This window comes from Symphodus melops (assembly GCF_947650265.1).
Source record: "Symphodus melops genome assembly, chromosome: 9".
Taxonomy (NCBI): domain Eukaryota; kingdom Metazoa; phylum Chordata; class Actinopteri; order Labriformes; family Labridae; genus Symphodus; species Symphodus melops.
This window is the reverse complement of record NC_136699.1, coordinates 9,028,494-9,055,104: the sequence shown is the minus strand read 5'-3', so window position 1 is coordinate 9,055,104 and position 26,611 is coordinate 9,028,494. Positions and strand designations below refer to the sequence as shown.

The 26,611-nt window shown below is 41.6% G+C and overlaps 1 protein-coding gene across 6 annotated transcripts in view; it reads left to right on the top strand.

Moving 5' to 3' along the window:
• Positions 1-20,870, top strand: part of pcdh19 (protocadherin 19) — a 53,974-nt gene extending 33,104 nt beyond the window's left edge. For all 6 annotated transcript variants that reach the window (XM_079352015.1, XM_079352018.1, XM_079352017.1 and 3 more), the window contains exon 5: positions 18,210-20,870. In XM_079352015.1, the coding sequence (XP_079208141.1) occupies positions 18,210-18,769 (560 nt within the window). In that variant the 3' untranslated portion in view covers positions 18,770-20,870. The remainder of the gene's footprint in view (positions 1-18,209) is intronic.
• The last annotated feature ends 5,741 nt before the right edge of the window (positions 20,871-26,611 follow it).

Below are 26,611 nucleotides of genomic sequence, written 5' to 3'. Positions count from 1 at the left end.
TTAATTGACAAAAAGTGGACACTGTCTTCTGGCTCTATTCGGCGGATAGAGGGAATTGTCAGAAAAACAAATAGGCATGTTCGCTAAACACCCCGCTGCTAAGATGTCTTCTGGGAGTCACTGTGTTGTACAGTGCGCCTCTCCTGCCAGCTAAAGCAGAAAAGAAGAGGAGAGACTGCAATTGCCAAAGGACAACAAACACACACACGGCAAGGGTAGAAGAGGCTTGTGTTTGTGTGCGCGCGTTTTTATTGTTCTGTTTTCTTGTGCTGATAAGTGCCAAGAACAAAGGAAGGCTGAAAGAGTGGGGGAAAGGAGGAAGGGTTAAACTCTCAGGCTTTTACAGTGCAAATGTTTACCATTCCCAGTGTTGTGTAAAGGTGTTGTTTACCAAGGAGACAAGTCATTACCTTTACAAAAAGATTCTGCGTCCACGTCCTTTTGTGGTCTTTTAGCTGTGAACCTATTTGTTTGACGTGACTCAGCTGCTAAGAAACCACAAAGAGGGTATTTTCTGTATGAATCAGTGTTCTTGTTATTAAACTAAGTCCACTATAATTTAGTCCTCTTCAATGGTTCCAATACTGTGATTCATAATTCAGACAACAGTGCATCTTCAATGTAACTATAACAGAAGTAATGTACAGTGTCCTTGAGTGACCTGAAAGGCGCTTCAAATTAAATGTATTATTATTATTATTATTATTATTATTATGAAGAGATTTTTTTCGGCATAAAACTGCCTCTTCTGGGTTGAAATCCCTTCCAGGAATCTAAAGAGGCGTGTGTGTACTTTTTTTTTTTTTTTTTCAAACCGAACCTGAAATCTATTCACCCAGTGGATTAGATTTAAGGAAGTATCTGACGAGTAAATTACATTCAATCTCTTCAAACCTACAAAGGACGGGCTATCTTAAACATGTAATAGCTCCCTCATATCTGCCAATAGAATAAAAATAGATGATATGGCTGTAAGTAAAAACTGAGAGGAAGAAGAGCTATATAAAATGAATTCTTCTTTATCTTTATAGGCATGTCTGTGAAGTTTGGGGATGGGTGGTGGGGGTTTAAAATGTGTGACATGCTGGCTTTGGCTCTGCAGAACCATTAGTGTCAAGGGAGAAGCCAGAGAAAAGACTCCAAGGAGGCTGGTGACAAAGAGAGCTAAATCTATTTTTTTTATACTTCCTTTGATTGTCATAACTCACACTTTAATTCCTCCCGGATATGGACGAGCCATGGTTTTTAAGGATTAAGATTCATGTATTGTTAAATCGCTCAAGTCATCGCCGCAGAAAGGGAGAGAGCGTGATGTCGTCTAACAACGTCTGATTTGTGGGTTTAGAGGTTTGTGCCCTTGGTTTTTAAAGATTATTACCAGGTCAATATGTAAGTGTTAAAAACTAAAAGCCTTTCCTTTTGGTTTATTAGACTCGAAGGGACTCAAGACTGCTCAATTAGCCAGAGCAGGGAACAGGCCTCTTTTATTTCTGACACATTCCTTGGCCTCCACCTCTGGAGAATATCTCTCATCTATCTGCTCACTCCCTGTGGGTGTGTGCCTGAAGCTGCAGCCCAGGAATGGAAGCCCCCCTATGCAGGCTGCAGACTTCACCAAATTCCCTTCTTCCATCAGCAGATCCGTAGGGTCTCACTGTTCCTAATTGATTTCCTCCCTCCCTCCCCTTCCCCACCTTTTTTTTTCTCTCTTTCTTTTCCCTCTTCCTCCATTTGTCACCTTTCTCTGCTCCCATGCACTGACTGCAAACATTCCCTAACTTTACGCCAGTTAAGCAGTTCCCCCCTTCCCCGTTGAATTAAAGCAGTAAGAGTAAAAGCAACCTCACATGTTTCTGCTGCAAACTTGCCCTAAATTCAACACGGGGAACATTTCTAGTTTGCAGTCCTCTGATCTACTAACGAAAATGCTGACAGGTGTCAGAATGAGGAAGGCAACAGGGCCGCGCTGCTGACAACACGAGAGACACACAGAGAGAGAGAGAGAGAGAGAGAGAGAGAGAGAGAGAGAGAGAGAGAGAGAGAGAGAGAGAGAGAGAGGCTGCGTGTGAGAGAGGCAGAGATGGAGAGATGAGCTGAGAGTCGAGTAAGCAGTCTTAGTGAGGGGAAATACAAAACAGAGGAAACAAATTCTGTGACAGGTACTTTTTTTTTTTTCTCCCTGTTTTCTCTTTTTGTGTGAATGTGCCAGAGCATTTGACTGATTCTCAGACAACATTTGATTGAATTACACACCAGAACTCTGATCCAACACTGGCAACAACATGTGTTGGGTTATGATGTTTTATGATTAGATTAACACAAAAGCTCCATGCTGGGACCATCCATTTTGATTTGGATTTGTCTAATCTAATGTGTAACCTCGGGTAGAGGTAAAATGGCTGACAGTGACAAAGAGCTTGGTGCAATGCGAGCAACAAGGAAGATAGAGTGCACACACACAGACACTGCCAGCTCAAACACACGAGAGGAAGCTTGCAAGCAGGTGTGGTGGAGTCTGTAATGATGAACAACCAGGATGCAGATTTTGCCTCTGAAATGTAGAGACTTGAGGATGTTTGAAAAAAAAAGGACATAAAACGTTGTTTCAAGCTGTGTCCATCTGTGCTCGGCTCTTTTATCGTCTCTGAATGAAACTGAGCGACGCAGTGAGATCTCTGGCTCTGTTTTATTGAAATTACACTTAAAGTAACAAAACAAAGCTGCCAGATACTGATTTCCCACCTGGAATAATGAGTGAGGGTCCTCTATTGCCATATAAGAGAACATTTTTTCTGGCACTCTTTCTTTATACAAATCTTACGTTGAGAAAGCCAGCTTCTGCACAAAATTCACTGCTTTAATGTCTATTCTAAATTTAAAGAATCTGGCTGTGGCCTCTCTGTGTTTGTTTGTCAGTTCTCAAGTAAGTAAACCAACAGATTCTTTAGAGAAATCATCCCGCACCCATCCTTTTAGTTCTTTAGTTAATCCCAGGAGGGAATAAGTTAGGAGATGTGAAGAAAGACTTAAACAAACTTGACATGTTTTGATTCTCCGTTAAGTTTTTACAAGCATCGCCTCTAGCTGCTCTTCCTCAGCCGGCACAGACACAAACAAAACTGCAACCAAAATGTTTCTTTCTTTTCCAGCCCAGACTGAAAACATATAGTAATGTTATAATGCTATAATGGCATCCCTTGAACCCTCATTCTGCCAAAGCTCTCCTGAATATACCCAGTGTATTTAATCAGCTCAAGAGGGGACTGCTTATCTCGCTGCACTTGTCATGGATAGCGTATTGAACATATCACAGAGAGAAATGGGAATAGTTCATTATTTTCTCGGGCTCACAATGAGCCTGATGTATCTCATTGCAGGCCCTCCACTGACAGCTCATTTTCTAGACAATCCTGGCATTCAGTTCACAACACGGCAGGGCAAGAGAGAGAGACAGAGAGACAGAGAGACGAAACACAGAGACTGAGAGAAAATAAGGCTCCGGATCTCCATTGCTTATTCATGGCGCTGTGGCATGCTAGGTGTGTTAATAATCTCCACAGAAACCAAGTGAATCACAGTTGTTTGTTGAACACCTAGCCAAGCTGGGCCCCAATCGACAGCAGATGGGAAAACAGGGGGATCAGGATGAGCCCAGACAGAGGGAAGGAGATTAAGAACAGGTAATGTGCAGGAGTTGATGGGGCCGAGTGTGTATTAAAGAGAGAGGAGAGTACCTGAATTTTAAATCTGCCTGAGAGTGTGTGTACACAGTATGTGGAGTGTGTGTGGCTCTGGGTTAATCAGAAAAGCATGGGGGAAGAAAGGGAGGGAGAAAGATAAAGAGGTGGCACAAGAGAGAGAGAGAGGAACTGTTGGTAGGAGGGAAATAGTGTGAAATTCAAGCGTCAGAGCTGCAGCATTGTCTTTTCGGTCTGTACTCGCCTTTTGTGACTCCAATTGATTCTGGTTCAAGTCCGAGGTGAAGAGGCACTGGCTATTTATTCCTAACCGCACCATTGTGTTTTTAATTATTTGAGGTTAAAGTGTAGGCACAGCCCGAACCCAGTCTCCCCTGCAATACAAAGCAAACAATCTCCAGTCCTATTTCTACCTTCATAACTTACCTAATGGAAACAGGTTACTTTGGGTCATAACTTTGTAATTGTAAAATAAGCTAGTTTTTATTGTGTTTTATTAACTGTCATTTTATAGAAGTGCCTGTCACTACATCAATGCGCACATGCAAACATATGGTATCTCATGTTCTTAGACAGTATATACATGTTCATTAGTTATTATTATTACTGTACCTTTAATGGGCCAGGCTGTCTTATCACTTGATAGATGTGGGATTGCTGCAATAGTTTTGAACTGAACTTGATTCATGTATAATAGAGATAATCGTATCTTTGCGTAATGAGGGGTTAACAAAGCCTGCTCTGCCATGTTTTTCTTTACTGTCCTTTCCACATACACACACACACACACACACACACACACACACACACACACCGTGTGAGTAAAGAGGCTGTACCAAACATAATACTGTATCCTAACAATGACATTTACAGTGAGTGCCTTTATTATGGTTATGAGCCTCATCCCGGTTTTGATCATAATTTGGGATATGATGGTTACATGCTCACAGAGAAACCTGGTATTCAGATCCCTGTATACATGATCAATAATAGTATCCCCATCTCTGATTACTGCATCTTTTTTGCACAGGCGCACATGAGGTTTATTTTTAACAACACAAACTGCGGACATTTAGAAATCTGAGAAACGAGAGAACACTGTGGCTTATACATAAAAAAAAATGATTTGTAACAAACAGTTACAGCAGTGAATATAACGCCAAGACAAATTATTGTATCATGGTTCATTCAATTCAAATGTGTTGTTACGACAAAACTGTGCTCGAAAAGAAGGTTTGTTTATCTGTTTCTTTCCAACTCAATAGTGATTTCTTTTGCCAATGACAATTGGTCCTTCAATTCAGTCAAGGTTATAATTGGATACATTATTGTATCTTTGCACTCTTCATTCCCAACAATTGTCTGGACAGCCGAATCCTCGGGGTTCTAGCCCGTTATGAGAATGCTTGACTACTGAAGCTACCCTTGTGGCTGCCGGTCAGATAAGAGAAACTTAAATTTGATCCTTCTTTGGGAATGTGTCCCAGGCAGGTTAGCCATTGTTGTCTGTAAGGAATGCAATTTGTGTGCTCAAATCCGCAACCAGGATCTCTCTGCCCCAGACCTAATCTTGATCCTCCAGAGACAACTAAATTCCTCTCAAGACTTTTTATTCCACCTTTAACAATAGCTCGCCTTACCTCAACCATGCTGCTGAAATGCTACCACTATAGACTGCTAGCATGTGGAGTAAACACCCTTATGAAGACATACTATACACATAGACTAACTCAAAGGAGCCTCAGTGTGTGGCTTGGAAGTGGGCACCGAGTGACTGCCAAAGCTAGGCTTGTATTACAGGGATCCCAGGATATCAGACACCAGGCGGCCTGTGCTCCCTCCAGGCAGGGCCGAGTCTGGCAGCTGGCCCGAAGCCCAGATAGCTATAATCAGCTCCATTACCTGTAGCACTGACTCCCATTTATGAGCCCCCATAGTGGAGCCATGGCTGTACTGCGGGGCTTAAGGATGCTGTGGAGTTTTTAAAGCACATATAGCATGCAGTCGCACACACTAATGCTACACCTGCATACATTGCGCACACAGGGGTGCGCTGCTGACATGCAACATAAATGTGTAGTGAACGGGGAGAGATTTTCCAGGCATTATGTGTCTTGGCATGAGGCATTTGTTTTATCTTCTCCCTCGGTGAAAGCGAAAGATTAAGAATATACTCCGCTCTGTTTAAGGGGAAAATCAGCTGTCTTCTGACAAGTACATTGTAGCCCGCAGTTTTCTGTCCGGAATACAAAGAGACATTTATCACTGCAGCTGGGGTGAGGGAGGAAGCTAGAGAGAAAATACGAAGGAGTGGGGGAGAGAGGGGGGTCTCCTGTGCTGCAGCAATGTGCATTTCTTTTCTTTCTTTTTTTTTTAACCCCTATTACTCCCCTTTCTGAGTGCAAAAGAAAAAAGCCCCATCCTTTTAGAATGCAACTGATATTCTCTTTTTCTTTCATTTCAATGCCTTTGTCATCGCTGACTGTGATTTTTATCGTGGCTTTCATCACCTTGTTTTTCCTGACAACATTATCACGAGGATGGAATATGTAGCAGGAATATGTAAAGTTCTATTGCCCTCCTCAGTTGCACCAACATAAGGTTATTACCTCAGGCATGGTGAGATAATATTTCCATATTCTGCTCCCTTCATGTATATTCAGCGAGAATAATTTATTCTATAGCATTTTATTTGTGAAATGCTGAATTTCTCGCACACAGAGTCTGAGTAAATACTGTAAAACATAGCATGACAGGATGTACTCGTTGGATTTGTACTCTGCAGAGGTTAAAGAGAAGTCATCCAAATCACCCAAATCATTAGTATCTTTCATTCACAAATTAGTGTCAGTGTTTCCCCGCCTCCCTTTTGGATGACCTTGCGAGGATGAGCTCACTGTGTTGTAATTTGATCATTTTAAGAAGGTCTAAAAAGTGGGATTCAAGTTATGGCTGCGAGTGACCCAGGTTATAAGCCGTTGATCGGTTAGTGTAGACGTGTCGTAGAGAGGATTCATGTGTGTGTGTTCATCAATTTGCGTTGGTGTGTGTGGATCCGTGGAGCCTCCCCCGACCTTTTCCTGGCTCGCCTATTTGGATTTTGTCTTTCAACGCGTCTTCATATTCAAGAGTCTTTAAAACCTCTGTGCTCTGTCAACCCCTTTTAATGCACACTCTTATCTCAAATTAAATACCACAGTCACTTCCTTACTATGTAGCCGTGCTCATTTGTAAAATATGTTTTTGAATATTGCCTTTCTATTCTGTGAACCTTTCTGCCTTGTGGTTGAAATTTGTCGCTGTTCGTCTTAAAAAAATCATTCCACAATGTGTCATTGGAAAAGACACTCAGCAGTCATTCAGCACTGTACTGCTGTTGAATCATTCTTTAGCCATCCACAGGTGATTTTTACAAGCCATGCCGGTTTAAAATGTTAACCACAGTTGTCTACTTTTTGGCTGTCAGAGTTGGCGCCATGGATGTTATATTTGTGGTTGCACAACAGTTTAGCTTGGAGAATAAGGCCCCACTATGAAGCTAAAATTAAGGTTGAAATTCACAATTCATAAATGCTCACTGCAATCAGAGATATGGATAGCAGAGCATTCTTAAACTTTCCATTTTGTGACGAAAGACTTTGAATTTAAAGAGCCGCATATGATCGTCACTTGCCGTTGATGTCTGCAGAATAGGAGCAGAAGTCAACATGAGCGGGTTTTTGAAGTGGGTTATCTTCTCTCAGATATGGCTTATGCTTAATCACTTCTCAACTTTGATATCATAAATCCGTTTCACCATTACAAGATACATTTCTGGAGGCTTTAAAGATATGTCTAACCAGCTTATTTTAGGGGAATGAAGATCCAAAGTGATATGTGCATAACCTGAACACGACGATTGAGTTTACTCGTGCGTGCACGCGTTCTGCACACACTGTATGTTTGAATTTCTGCCTCGGTCGTGCCATATGTATGTGTGAGAAAGGTCAGCAGCTGAACAGGAAGCAGAGTGGTGTTTCTGCAGTGTGGCGTAGCTGGCGGTGGTGGAAAATCATATAGAGTAACTTCATATCAACCTTAAACACAAAATTCACCAGAGCCTTTCTTTTCTTGTGTTGTGCTGCTTACAACTCCTCCTTGAGGCTACAACGTATTTGTGAGCATTAGAGTAATTATCATATCACATTAGTATATTATGTTAAATCAGGTCAGCGTGAAGCATTAAAGTACCACAGTAAGAGTTACATTGATCTGATTTGGTATGCGGAAACACAACTTTTTGTGACTTTTAAGGAGACTTTACTGTTGTTCCCTTTATGCATGATTGACTCGAGGGCAGGATTCACTCAATGGCTGCATGTTGGCAGTAGAATGTGACTTTTCAAAACCCTGCTGGCCCCCACCTCTTTAAAGGGGAGGATAAAAGGTAATGGGAGAGGTTGGCTGTTAAGTTTAATGGCAGACAGGAAAGTCTCAGAATGGCTCTTTTTAATGATGTGCCTGTTCTCATGCAGTCCTTGTTAAAGACGAAGCCAAGATGCATGCAGAGGACAGAGGAGGGGGTGGGGTGGGGGGGGGGGGGTGTACTGTGGCCAGTCTCTGCAATACCTCACAACATCTCTAAGAACCCACAGCGGGGGTCGTCAGCTCCTTTGTGTGCTCTCCGGCACATCCTGGCGACCCTGCACTCCTTCTGCATTCAGCTCACATTAGCATCAGAAAATAAATAAAGCAAGCGATCAGGCCGTGACCTCTTATATCCACACTGCTGCCAGCCCCCCCCCACCCTTCCTCCTTCTTCTTCTTCAACCTCCTCCACTGCTGCCTTCTACATAGGTTTAACTAGCTCAGATTTGCAACTGAATGTCAAGCTCGGTGTTTGGCTTAACCACAGGGTAGGTTGTTCCTCTGGAGAAAAGGGAACTCGAGGATGGAGAGGAGCGAGGGAATTGGATCTTTGACACCTGTCACTTCCACTCTGCTGCACCTTGCTCCCTCGCCACACATAAGGACTTTTCATGTTACAGCTCAGCATGTTATCTTGAGTGGGCACAGGGCCTGAGAAATCCAATTACTACCTCTGTGTCAGAGCCCTGCCATCATCCTTATGTATGCAATAGTCATGTTCCTCAAATCAGAGAAGATGTGCCTGTTAGCTCCTTCTCTTTTCCTCAGACACAGTCTCCCACCTCCATTTCAATCTGTGTGTCTTAGATACTGCACCTTTCTCACCATTGACAATCCTCTATATAGTGCAGCGCTCGCTAGTGGGTGGCTAATGCTACGGACATTGCCTCTGACTGCCTGATATTAAGTGGTATCACGGTGCAGACCTCACTCAGGTGAATAATGGAGAAGCTCGGAGAGAAGCAGCATGACTCCCAGATGCCAAACAGAATGGCCTTTGTGACAAGGAAATGAAACGTGTAAGAAAGGCCTCCCTCTGGCTTTTTTCCTCTGCCCAGTGGGTGTTAATCTAATGCATCTTCACACAGCCAGGGCCTCTCCGTGTTTCTCTTTTTGTGTGTGGCTTTCTTTTTGCTGAGTGACAATGTCAATCCGGTTCATAGGGAAACAGAGGCACCGTTTTTTAAATCCACAATCTGGTTCACCTGCTCTTACTGTATATGTTTCTGCACACTTAGCTGAACCTGCCTATCACTCTGCATACTCTCCATGTTACTGTGTCCTACTTCCAGAGGTTGTTAAAATTGTCGGGAAAAGAGGCAATTTTTTTTTTCTTTTTTTTTTAACAGAAAGGGAAAAAAAGAAAAAGGGGACGGAAATGGGAGAGAGAACAGGGACCATGTGGATGCTTCTCTGAGAAGATAAAATGGAATATAAAACACACAGTCCTGGCTGACACAAAGTGAACATGACTGGATGAGAAGCCACATTATATTAATTATGTAAGGACACTTCTTTTGAGGTAAAGCTGAGTCCTTAGATATTGGTATGCTGCCCAGTGTGCCGTCTCCACTTATTCAGAGCCGGACACGCTGACAGGTGCTGAAGTATTGTGTTTATTTCAGACGGCTAATAGAAATAGCACTTTCAAAAGAAAAACAAGAGAAATGTCTCTTTATAGCAAATGTGAGGATGTAATGGTTTCTTGAGCTAAGATATTTATGGGTTATAGATCTCTCAAAACCATTAAATTCTAAAATATAATTTCTCAGAGTTTATTACTTGTACGGAAGAAAAATAGGATTCAGAAATAGAAATCTTGGTGTCTGTAAAGCATCTTTAATCTCTCATGGACCTTTTATTTGTTAAGACCATGCCACTCAATACTTTCCATGTTATATGTTGCTGGCATTTGAAGATGGTTTTCTCTTTCCAGACCATTCAAACTGATAAAAACTCACTTGTGTAATGAGGGACACATTCCAGCTAAAAGCACCCCATGATCTTAGAAATGCCTAAATTTAACCCCTTTGTTAAGAACAAGAAAAATCAAATTAGTCACTTGACAGGAACACTCTTCTTTCCTTTGGCTTGTCATCACTCAGCTAAATTCTCCTTTCCATCCCTGCTCCCTACTTTATTACCCCCACCCCCCATCCCACCAACACCACCACCACAGATGTAATTTAACAGTCTTTTTCTGTCCCCCTCATTTCTCCCAGGCTCAGGGGTCTCGGAGCAAATTAGCGTGCTAGATCGGTCAAGCTTAAACATAGAATTGCTGTATTTGTTCCAGTGTATTTAAAAATTTCCTCTGCCGATGTATCGTAGAGGAAATGAGCCAAGTAGACGGAGACAGACAGACAGCCAGGCAAAGCAGGCAGTCTGACTGTCTGCTGGCTGGCAGAGTGTACAGGACGCCAGCGGCCTGCTGCGCTGTTTTTTTTGTGGTTGGATTTTACTCCTGCTGTGGGCCTGGAGTGCCAGAGCACAGGTTAATTTGAATGCTGTCATTAGAAGGGCAAATTGGATGCTTAGAGTGCATCATCATTATCTAGTAAATCACACCACAGTGCATTGCCACACACAAACTTACAACGTGTTACGATAAAAAAAAACAAACAAACATGCCAAGCTTGAAAGTGCCAGATTTGACCTACATACACTGACTCATGTGACCAAATTGTATAATTCTTATTCGTCGTAAGATTACTTTTGGCAGGGAACCAACATACCAGTAAAGGTACGAAAACTGTAGATTACTCAAAATCTGTGTTGGTAGTGTGGTGACTGGTTAAGCAAATAAAACAGCACCATAGAAAGTCATTTGAGAAAGTAATCCTCATCAATCATGTAAAATTACCACTCTTACCGATTTTCCAATCAAAGTGATTCCTCCTTGCATGATGTTTCCCCACGATATTCTATTTTAACTTGAAATACATCAAATTAAATGAGAAAGATGAGCTCAAACTGCCGTTTCTTCTGACTTTAATTGCATACTTTTTCATCCTGTCTTTCATATTTTAAAATAATTATCCCTTTAAAACACTTAGAACCCAAAGGCAAATTTTCTCACTGAATTACATCCCTGATTAGTTTTCTTCCCGTAATGTTATATATGGTCACAGAAGTATCTAATTTACTACCACAAAGTTATTAAACTGATTTCTTGTTCCAGTGACAGCGATATGGTTGGCATCATTATTCTTTAGGAGAGCAGAAGGACTGACTTCTGAAAAGTTCTTTAACAATTGTTAGACATAAGTAAAATTTTTAAAAAAAGACTGAAATTCAAAGACATTTAGTATAACTTTTTATTGCAGTCTCAATGCTGTGATGAAATAAAGTACAATACATAGAATAATCAGATATAGTAGAACGAGTTCATGCTTAATTATGAACCTTTCCACGTGGTGCTACATGAAGAGAGTTCTATAGTTTTTAGGTCTGATTTTGCCCAACTTCATATTTTTGTGGTTTAAATTAAAAAGAAAAGAAAAGTGATTTTTTTCCATAATGACCTATCACAGAGGTTACCAAACTTTTCAGCTCGTGACCCCCAAAAATGGCTGCACAAGTCCAGTGACGGCCACTGACCTTGGAGGTGCTGAAAACAGCCTAAAAACAATTTAAAAAAATGTAGAGAATTTTTTGCATTCATTTCATTATCATTTACTAAATGGCTAAAAGGTATGGCTTTACTTGAAACTAAATCATTTTTGAATATATTTGTACAACAATGAGTCAAATAAACATTTCTAAACAATTTTAAATCTGTTTTTTTGTATTTTATGTGTTCGACCACCACGTTGGGAACCTCTGGCCTAACATACCCAGCTGCAATCCAAAATATAGAAAAGAATAGCTTATTGATATTTTTTTTGATGTATATGTTTGTTGTATTGTTGCTTTTTAATATCTGCAGTCTGGCTTCTCACCTTTCTGCCTGGGTTAAATCTAGTGCAGAGTGCCTGCTGAGAGTGTTAAACAATCACTAGCTTATTTACTGTAGAAAAACTAGGACATCATTTTTTTTTTTAAAAACCTCCAGATCAAACAAAATCTGAACACTGTAAATCTTATAACTCACCGTTTCTATATAATAAACTGTTTCTGAAACATTACAACCTCTTGGAAGCATTGCTGGTAGAGGAGGGGGCACAATAAGGTGAGAGAATCCTCTCAGGGAAAACACTATTTGTTGCCGGGGCTCTTAAACCAGCCCACTCATGTATGTCCTCATGACAACCAGCATCATATTGTTTCCACTACATCAAGCAGTCCATTGGCTAGTAGTCCTGCTCCTGAACCGCACAGTGCATTGCGATGACATAGTGATTTATAAAAGAGCGTAGCGATTGCTTTCTTTCCCCCTGCTGCTGTTACACAGCTGTTAAACAGATGCTGTTTGTACCAATTTAGAAGCTAGTGCTTTGTTTGTCAACACCAGTTTGGAAATTCATTCTTTATACCCGGACTGGCTGTAGAATATGACGGCTGGGTGGACGGACCAGTAAAGAGATAGCGGAGTGAGAATAAACATTTGTAGTATTTGCTTGTTGCTTCCTTTAAAAAAAAAAAAAATAAATAAATAAAAATAAAATATATATATATATATATATATATATATATATATATATATACATGTATTGACATGTGATGATAAAGACTGTAAGACTGGGGTCTAGTTGACATAGACATAACGTTTCATTTTGCATCAGTTTTAGGGAGGACAGAGGCTGGACTGGTGGAAGTGACAAGCTGTTAGACAGTGTATGCAGTCATGGATGGATTAGACAGTGAATTCACTCTTGATGAATTGGCTGGTACTAATGTTCAGAAATAGGAACCAGGGCCATGTGAACTCCTGGCGTGGTACGACAGCTCTAACAAGGCTGCCCAGTACTTCTAATTTCCTCCACAATTAATATTTGAATGAGTGAGTTGGAGGAATTCTCACCAGAATGGCAGAAATGAAAGACTGAGATTTTTGGGTGAAGGATTAATTTAATTACGCCAATGTACGTGAGAAGGCAGCACTGATGAGGTGAAAGAGGAGGACAGAAAGAGGAGACGTATAAAGGATGGGACTTGTACAGGGAAGATGATTCTGGGGGTGTTTGAGTGTGGATGAGGGGGGTGGGGGTGGGTAGCTTGATGTTACTGAACCAGATGCTGCAGGGAGAAGGAGAGGACTCTGTGCTGTGTGGAGAGTGATAGCTGTGCGTGGCGCAGTAAGGGTGCCCCTCTACTGTTTGTAAAAACAAGACCATCACACTCCATCTTGCCGCTCCCGCAGGAGCCGGGCCTCCAGGCTGATTTATGGCCTGCAGACTGAATTGGCTGGCTGGGATGACAGCAGTGCTTGGACTTTCCCTGGTGAGTGCTGTGGGAGGCTGCTCGGCCAAGCCTCGGCCTCAGCTGGCCGCCGAACTGCCCTCTGCTGAAGTTAGGGGCAGAGTGGAGTTTAAGCTCCGTCCCTAGTGTTAGGATCAGACGGGGCCAAGCCTGTTAGTTCTCAAGCACAGTTTGGACTTTAAGCCACAACCCCAGACAGTCATCCTCCATTCTGCTGGTGACATATTTTCAGATTTTTCTCCCTCCACTGTGATATCCCTCTCAGCTTCTGCATCACAGGCTCCATCAAGACTCTGTAGTAACAATTTAGATTTAATCAATCTTTGCCATGTGACTGCCAGGATGGAAAATTAATATGGAGAGCAATTAGAAAACAGCCATCTCGCTGTCAAAGATAGGCCGAGATGAGAGCAGAGGAGTGGACGGCATCTTCGCAGAAAACAAAATCCTTTTGTACACTGCTCAGACATTGCAGGGAGCGTTTTCTCCGAGGCTGTCCTCAAAAAAAAGGTCATTAGGACTGCAGTCACTTTTATTAACTTTCCGTAGATTGAATTCTTCTGGACTTTGTACCAGTCCTCGTATACAGCAATGAAAACAGACACAAATCATATGTCTTTTTGCTCCTTGAACTCCAGATAAATAACTGCCTTTCAGACTATAGACAGGCTACATGTTGGTGTTGTTGCAGCATTGGTTTCATGTCACAGATAGAGAGGATATTACAAATAGATTGAACACAATCAGTGGAGTCTATGCAGCCTCTGAGTTAAGTGTATCTAAATTGCTCCAAATTATTTGCTTTTTATAACAGCTACATCTACATTAAAGAGTCTGGCTGTCGGTTAAGACGCGTGTTTCTTTGTCTGACAAACAGAATCAGCGCATTTATTGTTTCAGCTACGACAAGAATGTCAGCATAAAAGAAGAAATTTAAGCCCAAAGTGGCAGACGTTCTTTGAGAGATGATTTATCATGCCAAACTGCTGCTTTTTCTTTCCGAGTTCTTCTTGCTGTAAAACCAAACTGACTGAATTGTGTCAAACTGAAATTCCCCATCGCCTTGTGGCCCCAGTAAAACTAAGAAATGCGCGATGTAGATTTTGTCACCTGACGTGGGATCAGATCACCTCGTCTTGTCTCCGGCCCTTCAGTCTGCCCTCCTGTTTCATGTTAGTGCTTACGCTCATTTTGCAGGATTACATCATTGTATTCCACCTCGAGGCTGTGCGCTACTTTTGGAGGGAAAAGCGCCTTTGTTTTCCGAGCCAGGCTCCATGTGTTAGCCAAACAGGGCACAAAATAGCTGGCGAAGGCTCAGGGAGCTTTTCGGGGAGTTGCCTCTCTTTCAGTGAACGCATCCCTTCCCTTTTGTGTCAGGGGATTTGAGTCTTTTGCTGATTCCTCTGTTTTTGCTACATTAGCAACAAACAAATAGCACCTCCAGCTGTATGACATGAAGGGATCATTATACGCTGTGCACAAGGGGAGATTGAGAAATGAGCTTGTCGGTTTGTGGGATCCCCTTGCTGCAGCTGAATATCTGTCTGCTATAAGTTGTAGTTAAGACGTTCTTATCTGATTGAGGAAAATAGACAGGATTGAATCAACAACTTGCTGCTTGCGTTACTCAAAATGAAATGTCTGGGAACATGGGTTTTATTCCTTTACCGATGCAAAGAGATGCTTTTCCAGATATGGAACAAGCTGAGAAATTGCCACCATTATCAGGAGAATTAAGCTTCTTCAATTTTGAATAAAAAATGTTCACATCATACATATTTAATGTGCTAACATGTCCCTCTGTCTGATTTTGAACCTTTATCCAGAAGTAAAGCAAAATATTACTGATTTTATAGGCCTTGTAGTGCTGTAGTTCTTGATACATGAATTTTCTACCCTTGCCTCCAAGTGAATGTTTGTTCTTTAAACGTGGATCACTCAAAGATACAGACAGCCTCCACCTCCCGGTGGAACGCCCTCAGTGATTAATTTGGATTTAACCGCAAAAAGGAAATATCTCCTCAATGACATCCTGTGTTGAACGTTCAGCCTGGTCCTGGATCTGATTGGCAAGCTTATTTTCTTGATGACTTTGAATGCACATTCACAGCAGGAGATGCCTTCACTGCCTTTGTGTTTCGTAGTTGTTGACTTTCAAATCCCAGCGCCGCTGTAAAAGCCATTAATTGATCTTTCACTGTAGCAGTTTTATGAAAAAGGAGGAGATTGTGTTTAGTAAGAGGTCGATGGCCTGTCACTTTTTACATTTAAAATCAGTCTCTTCCATTTTTTTGTGTCTTTTTTAAAGCAACATCTGCGTTTCATGAAGCTCTGTGCAAAGGCAGGATGTGAGAGCATTAATGGCACTTGGCTTTCATAACAATGTCATTTACAACCCAGTTGCTCTCCCATAGACCCCTCACGAAAAGAGAGAAAGTCGTATTCACTGCATATGCATGCGCTGCTAAGTGGAGAGCATACAACTTGTGTATATTTCTTTGTGCCTCGAGGCTTTTCATGCTTTAGAAAGAGCTTGCGGCTATAGAAAAAAGCCAAAGTGTTTAGAGGAAATTGCATTCATTAGCAAGTTGCTTGTAAATCTTTAATCATTGGAAAAAAATATCTACTTTGTGGAACATGTCAAACTACATTGACAGAGACATTTTGATTACTTAATATAGAGCTGAAGGCTAACACATTGGTACAAGTTTAACATTTCTGGTCAAACTTCTAAATACTTATTATATGGCTTTATCCAACGCTCAAAGAAATAATCTTGACACTGCTACTTTAACTGAAACATTGACTGCCTACAGCGTTTTTAGTTTTTGCTAGTTATCAAAGAGAAGGAAAAAGGGGTTCCAAATAGGGTTAGCGACAAAGCTGTTACATAGGATTATGAAAAGAACATGGGATTTATAAAGGGGCTTGGAAATAAATGTTGCACTGGACAATGTAATCTAATGTGTGTGGATGTTTTTTTTTTATATTATTCATCACCCTCCATTATGTCCCTCGTACCTGGCTGCAGACTTCCTGTTGTGATTACATTATTACATTCTGATTGGATCCTTTCTCTTTAAACAAAACCTCCGGCTTTGTGCCTTTTGTCTCCTTGATTGCCGCCAGTGCAGAGTCTACGACCAATCAGCATTTATGCAAATTTACATACATACAGGAGTGAAAAATATATTCAATCTGCCCATTTTCGGCCCCATAAAACCCTTTTGACTGCACTAAAATTGTGCAAAACTGCCGATTTATGCTGTAAAATGGATAAAGTGAGTAATAGCATGTAAAGATGTTTCATAAAGTTAATATTTTTACAGTAAAAGAAGCCATTTACATTCTTATTAAAATGTCGTCCCTTGTAAGAAAGAGGTTGTCTCCATATGCATTTATTGGAGGTAATGGCTTGTCTGTGTGCGTGTGTCAGTGCACTCAGAAACAAGCAGGGTCAAACGGAGGTAGTTCGAGGACTCCTCTGACTCACTGGGATGTTCTCAGTGGTCAGTCACGTGTCTGCATTCTTGTAGCTGGTGTTCATGTTTTCCGCCTTCGAGCGTGATGATTCCTCCACAACTCAACTCTCCACATTGGGTTCCGAACAGCCCATGATAGCGTTTACTCATTCATCCAGTCATTTAGTCACTATGTTATCTGTCACTCTCATCAGATTATACTTTATGAGGGACAGCTCCAGCACATCTGCCCCTGAAAAGCCTGTCTTGGATCTTTAAATATCGATCCCTGGGGCCTTTGCGGAGGTGCCTCTCACAAGCGCAGGAAAGAAGGGAGAAAAACAGATCATTAGTGATTTTAATTAGGTGATCTGTCAAGCTGCGATTGCCAGATGTAAGCGTATGCATTTGGGTCGATGGCAATCCCTCTCACAATCCCGTGCTTGTCACCTTGGGCCTCTGGAACGCAGGATGGCTCTTGCTTGGAGTGAAACGAGCAGAAGGGAAGCGCAGAAATGTGTCATCTGTGGCAGGTTCTTTTTGGAGATTGGAGCAGGTGGAAAACACAACAGCACAGTGGCATAGAAGCAAGAGAAATTAATGTCTCTGTTTCTTGGGCTGATGAATATTGACAGCGTTTTGTATTTAAAAGATGTCTCGCACGCTGCTCTTCCAGCAATTAGGACGTACATTTACATAGAATAAAACAAACAGGAAAAGCAAAATTGGATGACTTCAGTTTGATTAAGAGAGCATGACACTTGTTTTGTTGTTACACACTACAATTTCTTTTTAAGTATTCCCCCCAACACAACAAAGTACAAAAGAGTGCAGTTATACAGACTCAGGCAAATCTTTCTTTCACTCCAGCGTTAAACATCATTACATATTTATAACTCGGCGCCAGATGACAGAGACAGAGAGGGAGTGAGCGATGAACCAGGCAACAATACCGCAGCTCGTCTGCTGTCTCTCTCTGTGAGATATCTGATTGCACTGTTTAAACCTGCCTTTCATCTGCTGTTACTGCAGAATACCCAATTATACCAAAGCTGCAAATGGACTTTTGATTTGACAATACATAATTTAATTGGCATATCAAGAGTGGCCCCAGTGTCCAACCAACTGGACTTCTATCTGTGGAGCCATTCCAATGCAAGTGAAGCAAAGTTTTAGTAATAAAAAAAAAAAAAAATCTCCAAATGATTGAAAAAAAGAAAAAGAAAAAGATCAGTTTGGAAAAATCTAACCATCTTTTTTTTCCTCCTCATCTCTACAGATCCCGGTGAAGGCTTCCACTGCCAGGACGAGTGTCGCATCCTTGGCCACTCTGACCGCTGTTGGATGCCCCGCGTCTCGATTCCGGCACGCGCCAAGTCACCGGAACATGCCCGTAACGTCATCGCTTTGTCCATTGAGGCCACCACAGTGGACGTGCCGCACTACGAGGATGGCACCACCAAGAGGACTTTTGCCACCTTCGGCAAGGATGGGCCCGAGGATGTGGAACGGGGAGAGATAAAGGGAAAGCGGACTCAGGAGTCGCAGGTGTGTAGCCCCAAGGCCAATGGAGGGGCTGTCCGTGAAGCTGGCAACGGGCGTGAGGCAGCCAGCCCCATCACCTCCCCTGTGCACCTGAAGAGCCCCATGTCTAAGCCACAGTCTGCCTACAACACGCTGAAATGTCGCGACGCAGAGCGAATCGCCAACCACAGCCTGCTGCGGCAGCCAGAGGGCAAGGACAGTGAGCCAGCAGTCAGGGAGTTCAACACACTTCTCCATGATGGGCGAGACAAGGAGTCCCCCAGCAGCAAGCGTCTGAAGGACATAGTGCTTTAGCGAGCTTCTCTCTGACACACACAGACATGCACACACATAAACAGTGTAAACTCACATATATGTACCCCGCAATAGCTGCGTGTACACAGAGGAGAGTCAGACTGGCACACCCATTTGCAGTATACAATAAGAAGCAGACTGGGCTGAGAATGATGAACTGTAGTTTGCTGCAGCTAGTTGTGTGCTCAAGCCAAGGTAGTGGATGTGGCTTTGTTGTAGTCGCAGTACTTTTTCTTTGTCTGCTTTTTGTTCAGTTTTCATTCTCTCAGTCTGCATTGAGTGTGGAGGCAGGTTACTGTTGTCTGCATGGACATCGCCGGCAGAGCTCTCCAGCCCTTTCCAGCGCCAAAGCAGGACACTACGTGTTTGGACACCTGAGGTGCCAAGTCTTGAGTACAGTTATGCCTTTTGAACTACTTTTGTATCACAAACTGAAATTTGCCTTCTTTGGTTTTTGCAGTTTGTTCTCGCTGCCAAAATCGCTCTTTGTTCCTTTGTATAGTGAGCTTCATCAATGTAATAAACTTCTGCAGACACACACAGGACTCATCTAAAAGTACCCTCCATTTTACTCCAACAGTTTTCAGTGCATTCAGGAGAAGCAATGGGAAGCCTTTCACTCTCATCATGCCCCTTTTTTCCTTGGCTAATAAGAGAAACTTTCTCTGCGTATCCCTGAGGACGTCCTAGTGTCATCAGACTGTGAGGTCTTTACAGTATTTATATTTTATCATGGAGGGAGCTAAATGAACTCTCGCTATCTGCCCTGCCGCTGTGAATACTGGAAGTGGGACAGACACATCCTTGCGTTCAAATTGAGTTGTATGAAAAAAAGAGACTTCCTGCTTTTGAAATCTCCTGTGCCCAATCTTGATTGTAGCCAGTGGAGCACAAATTAGGACTTTGTGCTCTGGTCTTGTACTTTTTTTGACTTTTGACTATGGGGCTAGGATAGAAGGGATCGTCACTCATGTCTTGCTATGTGAAACTCTCCATAGGGTTTACTATTATCATTTTTAATAACCTGTTGTTATGTGACAATCCCTTTAATGTTTTGTTTCAAGAGAAAAAATGAATAAACATTGGTGTTCAACTGAAGCTACAGTAGCGTTTGTTACACAAACAGAAAAATAAAAAAAACATATATGCCAAAATATATTTTATAAATAATTTAAAAATGTATAATGAGAATATTTAATGCTGTGTAGTTATTTTATGAGTAAGTTATACTTGAAATTAACTTGCTTTTTGTTCATTTGTCTTTTTGCTTTTATATTGAACCTTGTTTTTGTTTGTTTTCAAAACAAACTTGGATTATTATTTTTTTTAAACGTGTGACCCCCCTGGCTACTGTTGCAGTCTACCTTGTTGTAAAGAGTTTCTTATTGGTCAGTTCTTGTGCCATCAAGTTTCTGTGTGGGCTACTAAAAAAATGTATGAAAAGACAAAAAAAAGTATATCAACAAGAAAAAAAGCGATATCAGCACCAACATTAGTGTGTCAGTTCAACAAGCTTAGAGTGAGATAGCAAAAGATACCAAAAAAGATGCAAACTAAACCTTAAAGATTGCGAGATGATGCTTAATCTTCGTATCTAAGGAGGATAACAAACGGTTCCCAAGCTGGTAAACGGGGATCCACCTTTTTATGTCGAAGCTGACTTCATATTGGGCCCAATCACGAGACTTTTCTGCTTTAACTGAGGGCATTTGGACGTGCAGATGTGCTTTTGCTCAGCACTGCTGTCACCCTTTGCCATCTGTGTTCAGTTGATCTGAAAGCTAAAGTAGAGAGCAGAGTGGTACAAACAGGGCTCTCCCCTCCTATACCGACACCACACAGCACAGTGGCTGGAATCATATTTGAGTGAACTGAGGTTTTGGAAGAACCATGTTGCACATCAGCAATGTGGTTTAATGTTGCTTTGCAGTAAACTATGTACAATGTGGAAAAATATGAATGACAATGGACAAATTGCATACAACAAACTAGATCTTGTAGCTGAATGTTTTGCTGGTCTCACCCATGGCTTCTGGCAACATGAAAATTGGAATAATCACTGAATGTATACAGCAGCTTATAATTAAACTATTAAATGTCATCTCTTCTGTTTCCTTGTCTTTACTCAACACAAATCTGTTTGGAAGTTGAAACAGTTTCAATCTAACTCCCAGTAAATGTTTACACTTAATTGTGTAAATGTCAGATCTTTGTTTGGAATTTTAGGTTGGCTAGAGCTAGCCCGGAATTAGGTTTTCTTTCCCTAAGGGCTTGCATTGCTTTGATTGGTTAATTTATGAATGATTTACTTATTCGTTTGTGTTGTGTTGGCCTACATATGTCAACATATTTTATACTTTACAAGATCACAGTGTTGGTTAATCACTGTCAGCTATTTAAATCATCATGTTCAATATTTAGCATTTGAGAGCAACCACTGTCTTATGAAGTTGTTCAAGTCACGTGCATGCTTGAAGCAGGACTGTCTAGCTAGCTACAACTTGGAATCAGAAGCTAGTTAGCCTAATTAATGTTGATGGAGTTGTTGTTTTTTTTCCAATTAAAGCTATGTCACCGTAAGCTAGCACTTAGTGTTATTCTCAGCACTCCACAAATGCCATAGCTGTCTTTCCTAAATGGTTCATGTTTCGTTTTCAAACTGCTGCTCAAGTGTATTTCATGTTCTTGTGTGCACACTTGTTCTTCAACAGTAACAATACTGTACTTGTTGATTTTTTTATTTTACTGATGTTTTTTTGTTTTTTTTTTGACAGAATGAGCATTAAAAGCATATAAGTTGGTTGACCTACTTAAAATTTTGTCATTGGCACAACAAAAACCAAAAAGTGAAAACAACTTAAACACTTAAATATGTATTTTCTTTGTGGAACAAAAAAGAGCACATGCCACTGATATTTGTGAGGATATCCAGTTTGAAACCACGACCGTCTCAGACAGTAAAGCTAATTCCATAACTGTTTCCTGATGTTGTAATAGAACCATCGACCCAATCAAAAATCACATCAACAACAGGCGTGTAACTTCAGCTCCTCTTGTGATGAACTGTATGTATGACAAGCCCACGCAACTTATGTATGAAGTAATTGAGTAACCATGTTCCCCCCAGCTGGCCTGCTTGTGTGGCCCAAGGAGGTGATTTAAAGGGGGCTTTTGTGTTAGCCCACACACGCAGATATTGGGCCAATCAGATTATCAGTAGTAATAGTAATGTTCTGTAAGCTTAGAGTTAAGCTTACATTTTGTGTTTTTAGTCGGAAGTCTAGAATTGTATTAAGTATATAAGCCAAAACAAAAACCAAAGACAGAGTGTAGTTATTTCTAAGTAAAAAAAAAAAGGATTTGATTTTTAAGATGGATACAAATGTGTGTGTGTATATGCCTTATCACAGAATGTATTAAGTTTTCCATTTTGAACTTAATCTAGGTATGCAATAACATGTTTGCAATGTGCAATAGGATGTTAAAGACTGAAGGCTGTTACTGAAAACAGCATGATAACACATAGAGTGATGTCTCTTCTATTTGTCATGACAAAATGGAAATGAACAGTCTATAGGCTGTCTCCAGTTTCACATTAATATTCCATGCAGTCACTGTTGCTCCTTCCCATTATTTCCAAAGCAGACCTTTGGGAATTGTCCAACAAGTTAGGTGAGTGCGTGTTTGTGTCTGTTTCTCATGCTGGTACTCTTTCATTTCCTTGAGTGGCTTACACATGGCATTTTTTGAGTCATTCAACTTCTCCAGAAAACACTGCGATACAGACACTGATCAGAGCCATAAAGCCTGTCATTGAGACTGTGTTTTCACAACCAACAGTATGATGTCACTGCAGGACCAGATCCCACTTGAAACGTTGATTTATTAGTGGCCTTGTGTTGGAGGCTCAAAAGCTATGACAGAAATTGAAAGGCAAGACAGAGCCTACAAAAGTCTGCTACAATTTCTAAGCCATTCTCACTCAGTTTAAGGCGCCACTTTTCACCTCCCGCCACAGAGGATCTTTCTCTTGAGTTAGTTGGTATGGATTGACGAGGAGAAGCAGAAAAAAAGATGTAGAACAGAACACATTCCACCACAGGAGACAGAGAAAGAGGGGAAACGAGCGAGGAGGGAGTGACGCAGCTGCCCTCCATGATAAGAAAAAAAAGGAGGGTTGGCTTCATTTCTATAATTAATTTGCCATTCCCTCTATACCCTCTGGTGGAGCCAACATGAAAGCTGGTCTGAAAGCGCACTTGCTAACACATCCATTAGTCTATAAGGAGGATCTTGTTTCTTCCAGCTAAGTTCTCTTCTCATGGGCAATACCAATATTCCAGCCCTCCCCCCTCCTTGTTCGAGTTACTCGTGCCCTTTCCGTTGTGTTTAGACCCTTGGGTCTCCATAACAAACCCGACTGAGCTAAAGGTACAGTCCTTCCTCCGACTGAAGGGCAAAGCATGCATTTTAAAATCCACTTTAAAGAAACCAGACTCATTATCATTAACAGGGAAAAGTGACTCAGAAGCACAAAATCGCAGTAATTCTTGTGGAAAGAAAGTAAAAGTTTTTCTACCGACACTATCCCCTTGGGTCAAACCTTATTTGCAATGCAGGAGCCGTATTTGTAAATCCCCCAAATGGTGCTTGTCCACGCATATTTAATGACTTCTGATTCATGGTGGTCATGGAGAATATTCTCCATTAGGACGAGATTTATATCAAAGGTTACCAGGACACACATCCTATTAACATCCTATTAATGTTTCAATTATCATTTTGCAAAATGGTGAGAGGGGGAATCAGAGAACAATTAAAGTGATTTATTTCTGACACAGACGGAGGAGGCGCCTGCAGTGTGCATTCCTTCAATACAAACTAGTTTGTCGCCCGTTCTTTTGGGTCCTCCTCCTGACCAACCCCCAATCAGTTCACTGATCTCTGTCGCTCCAGTGACCTCATTCTATCAAAAGGGCTTGCAGCTGCTCGTGCCTCATTATGACCAACTACTCCTATTCAACAACCTCTGGTGGAGGTTCACGATGGGATTAAGTGTCAATCAACAAATGTTTGACACAAAATAACAGATTTTTTTTTTCATACAGTCTTTGAATCAGAAGCTTGATAAAATGTTGATAAAGTAATACAGTCAATTTTAGCCACATTTTTGTGTCAAGTTTTTTTTTCTTTTCCTTTTGCTGTGAAGAAATGGGCTGATTCAGGATTTTTATTTGTGTGCTGTAAATTCCAATAACACTGTATAGTATATCTATTTCAATGACTGCACTCCCACTATCTACAAATAATCATGTTCAGAGGTTTGCCAAATTTATTTTACTTCGGCTATGCAAATGAGACACTGACTTAGGGCCCTTTAGGCACACAACTCTTCTCTAATTGTCATACACTGAAAGGCAGGTGAAGTTGTCAGGACTCCAGAGTTACAAAATTGATTGAAAAAATTTGTTTTTTTACTTGTTACTTTGCTAAAACTTAAAAACTATTCAAGCCAAAAGTGAAGTTCCTCAAGTGGAGAGTCTTTGTTTCTAAAGTGTATAGAATTCTCTGAGCATGATTTGCCAAACAGCTAATGGTTTGTTCTACAGGCTCACACCTTTAAACAGGATGATTATCATCCCTGCTGGAAAGAAATTAAAGTGTCCCAGAGCTGGGTTCACCTCGCCCTGCATGCATTCTCACACCACATCTGCACAGTCCTCAGTCTGGGCCTGTACTGACATTTGAGCTCCTCTGTGGACGCTTGTGCTCTGCACTGTGGAGAAACTGTGTGGAGACTTTGCTGCAGTCCCAATAATTTGACTGTGAAAAGCTTTGTGACTAGGAAATTAGTTCAGACTTTAGAGTGGAGACTGAAAGTTTGTAGATTTTATGGAGACTCCCTGAGAAGTATTTTTCTTGGCCTGAAGGCAAAGCTGTCCAGACAAGAAGAATAACCTTTTGTTGCAGCCTCACATTGTGTTGAAGAGGTTAGTCTTTGTCACAGTGAGAAGTGGGCTGGTCATTGCTATCAGTAAGAAGACTGATTACCCTCCCCATCTCCACACCACAACTACATATCTAATAAGCCTGGCCAGTGGCCACTTCCCTTTGTGGTGGCCACAAAGGAACTTTGATCGGCACTGAAATGAGCGGCTCAAACAATAGTCTACATTCACTGACCACTGCTCGGTCCTCTGAGAGATTGGGACGCAATGGCCGCCACATTCCCCCAGCAGGCTTTAATTGGAAGCGATGCCAGACAGATCATATCATAACCATCAGTGATGCCCTGATAAAACTGACCTGGGAGCTGCTTTGTGAAGCCTCTTTGTCTGAGAGAAGGGTCCGATGAGCCCCAGGACCCATTGCCCTACCATCTCCAGCAGCAATCACAGCCTGACCTTAGTCACCTCTCTCAGCCCTTAATGCCCAGAATGCAGGCTTCAGGGCTGGGCAACGGGGGAAGTTAACCCCCCCTCACCATCTCCAGAGGATGAAAACGCTGATAGCAGCGATGAGAAATTAAAGACTGTGGCCTTTGAAAGCCTCCATTATTGTCAGCGGGAACACGGCAATGAATCTCGCCAGTCCCCTTCATGGACGTGCATTATCCGAGGGTTGATTATTTGACCTAAAGTCTCTGTTTGCCAATGATTTATTTTACACTGGTACAGGTGCAAAGCTGACCCCTGCTCCCTTTTGGATAGCAAGCATATTGACAGAAAACACCAAGTCATAAAACTTGGAGACATTTTTTAAGTTCTAACTTCGTCTAACCAATTGTCATGTCCATCTAAAATACGTTCTTCTTTCTCTGTGAAGTTAAGCCCATTAAAGCAATATACAGGGGACTTAAAAAGTTGGGATCACTTATAGCTCCACTTCCACAGAAATCCAGAAAGATGGATTACAGTCCAGAGTGGGACCAAAAATGTGCTGTGAAAAGCTAAAACCAAAGGAGCATGTCACTTCAAATGTCAGTTCTCATGGTTACTGAGGCAGACAAGGGAGCAGTTTCCTGAAATATGCAATATCTTCAGAAACTCTGCAGGAGTTAGAGGTCTTTTTTTCAGTTTCTCTGTCTATTGTCCTGCTTTGTGTGATCTTTTGATAGTAAACTTGTGTAGAGTGAAGATTATAAGACATAACATAAAGTGCTTTCCAAGTGTTTATTTGTTTTCTCTGCACCTGGTGGTTTAACTATAATTCAATTTAACCCCCTTTATTGATCACCCACTTTATGCATTTGATGAAATATTGATTTGAACCTTTTTGCTTTTCTGCTACTGTATGGCATAATGTTTTTAAGGAAGCGGTACAGTTTAAACGGTTCAGTGCTTGTTTTCTCGGCCGTCCTTTTGCCTGTGGAGTGCCAGCGGAAATAATGCTTCCATTGTGTGCAGGTAGGGAAGAATGAGAATAAGCTGCTTGGTAGGCAGGCCTGTGAAGCTCAATGCTCTGTGAGCTAATGGTGAATAAGGATGAGCACTTTAGAGCCATCGCACACCTGTTTCTGCAGCCTGTCCGGCACTGTCGGATCCTCTTTGCCCTCATCAGCAGTCATTCGGCCGATTCAACGGGCTGAATTGAACTGTCAGTGGAGGCAGTAAATGAGAGAGAGAGAGAGAGAGAGAGAGAGAGAGAAAGCTGTCTGACTGGCTAGGCAGCCTCGTAAACATGGGATTTGACTCACCCTGCACCGTTTTGCTGTGTTTTCCTCTCCCCTTCTGCAAGTGAAAGATCACAGTCTAACAATACTGATCACTATTTAACTGACAATTTAATTGACAAAACAGACAAAGCATGTTGGACAAGCAGAGGTAAGCACATTATTTAGTT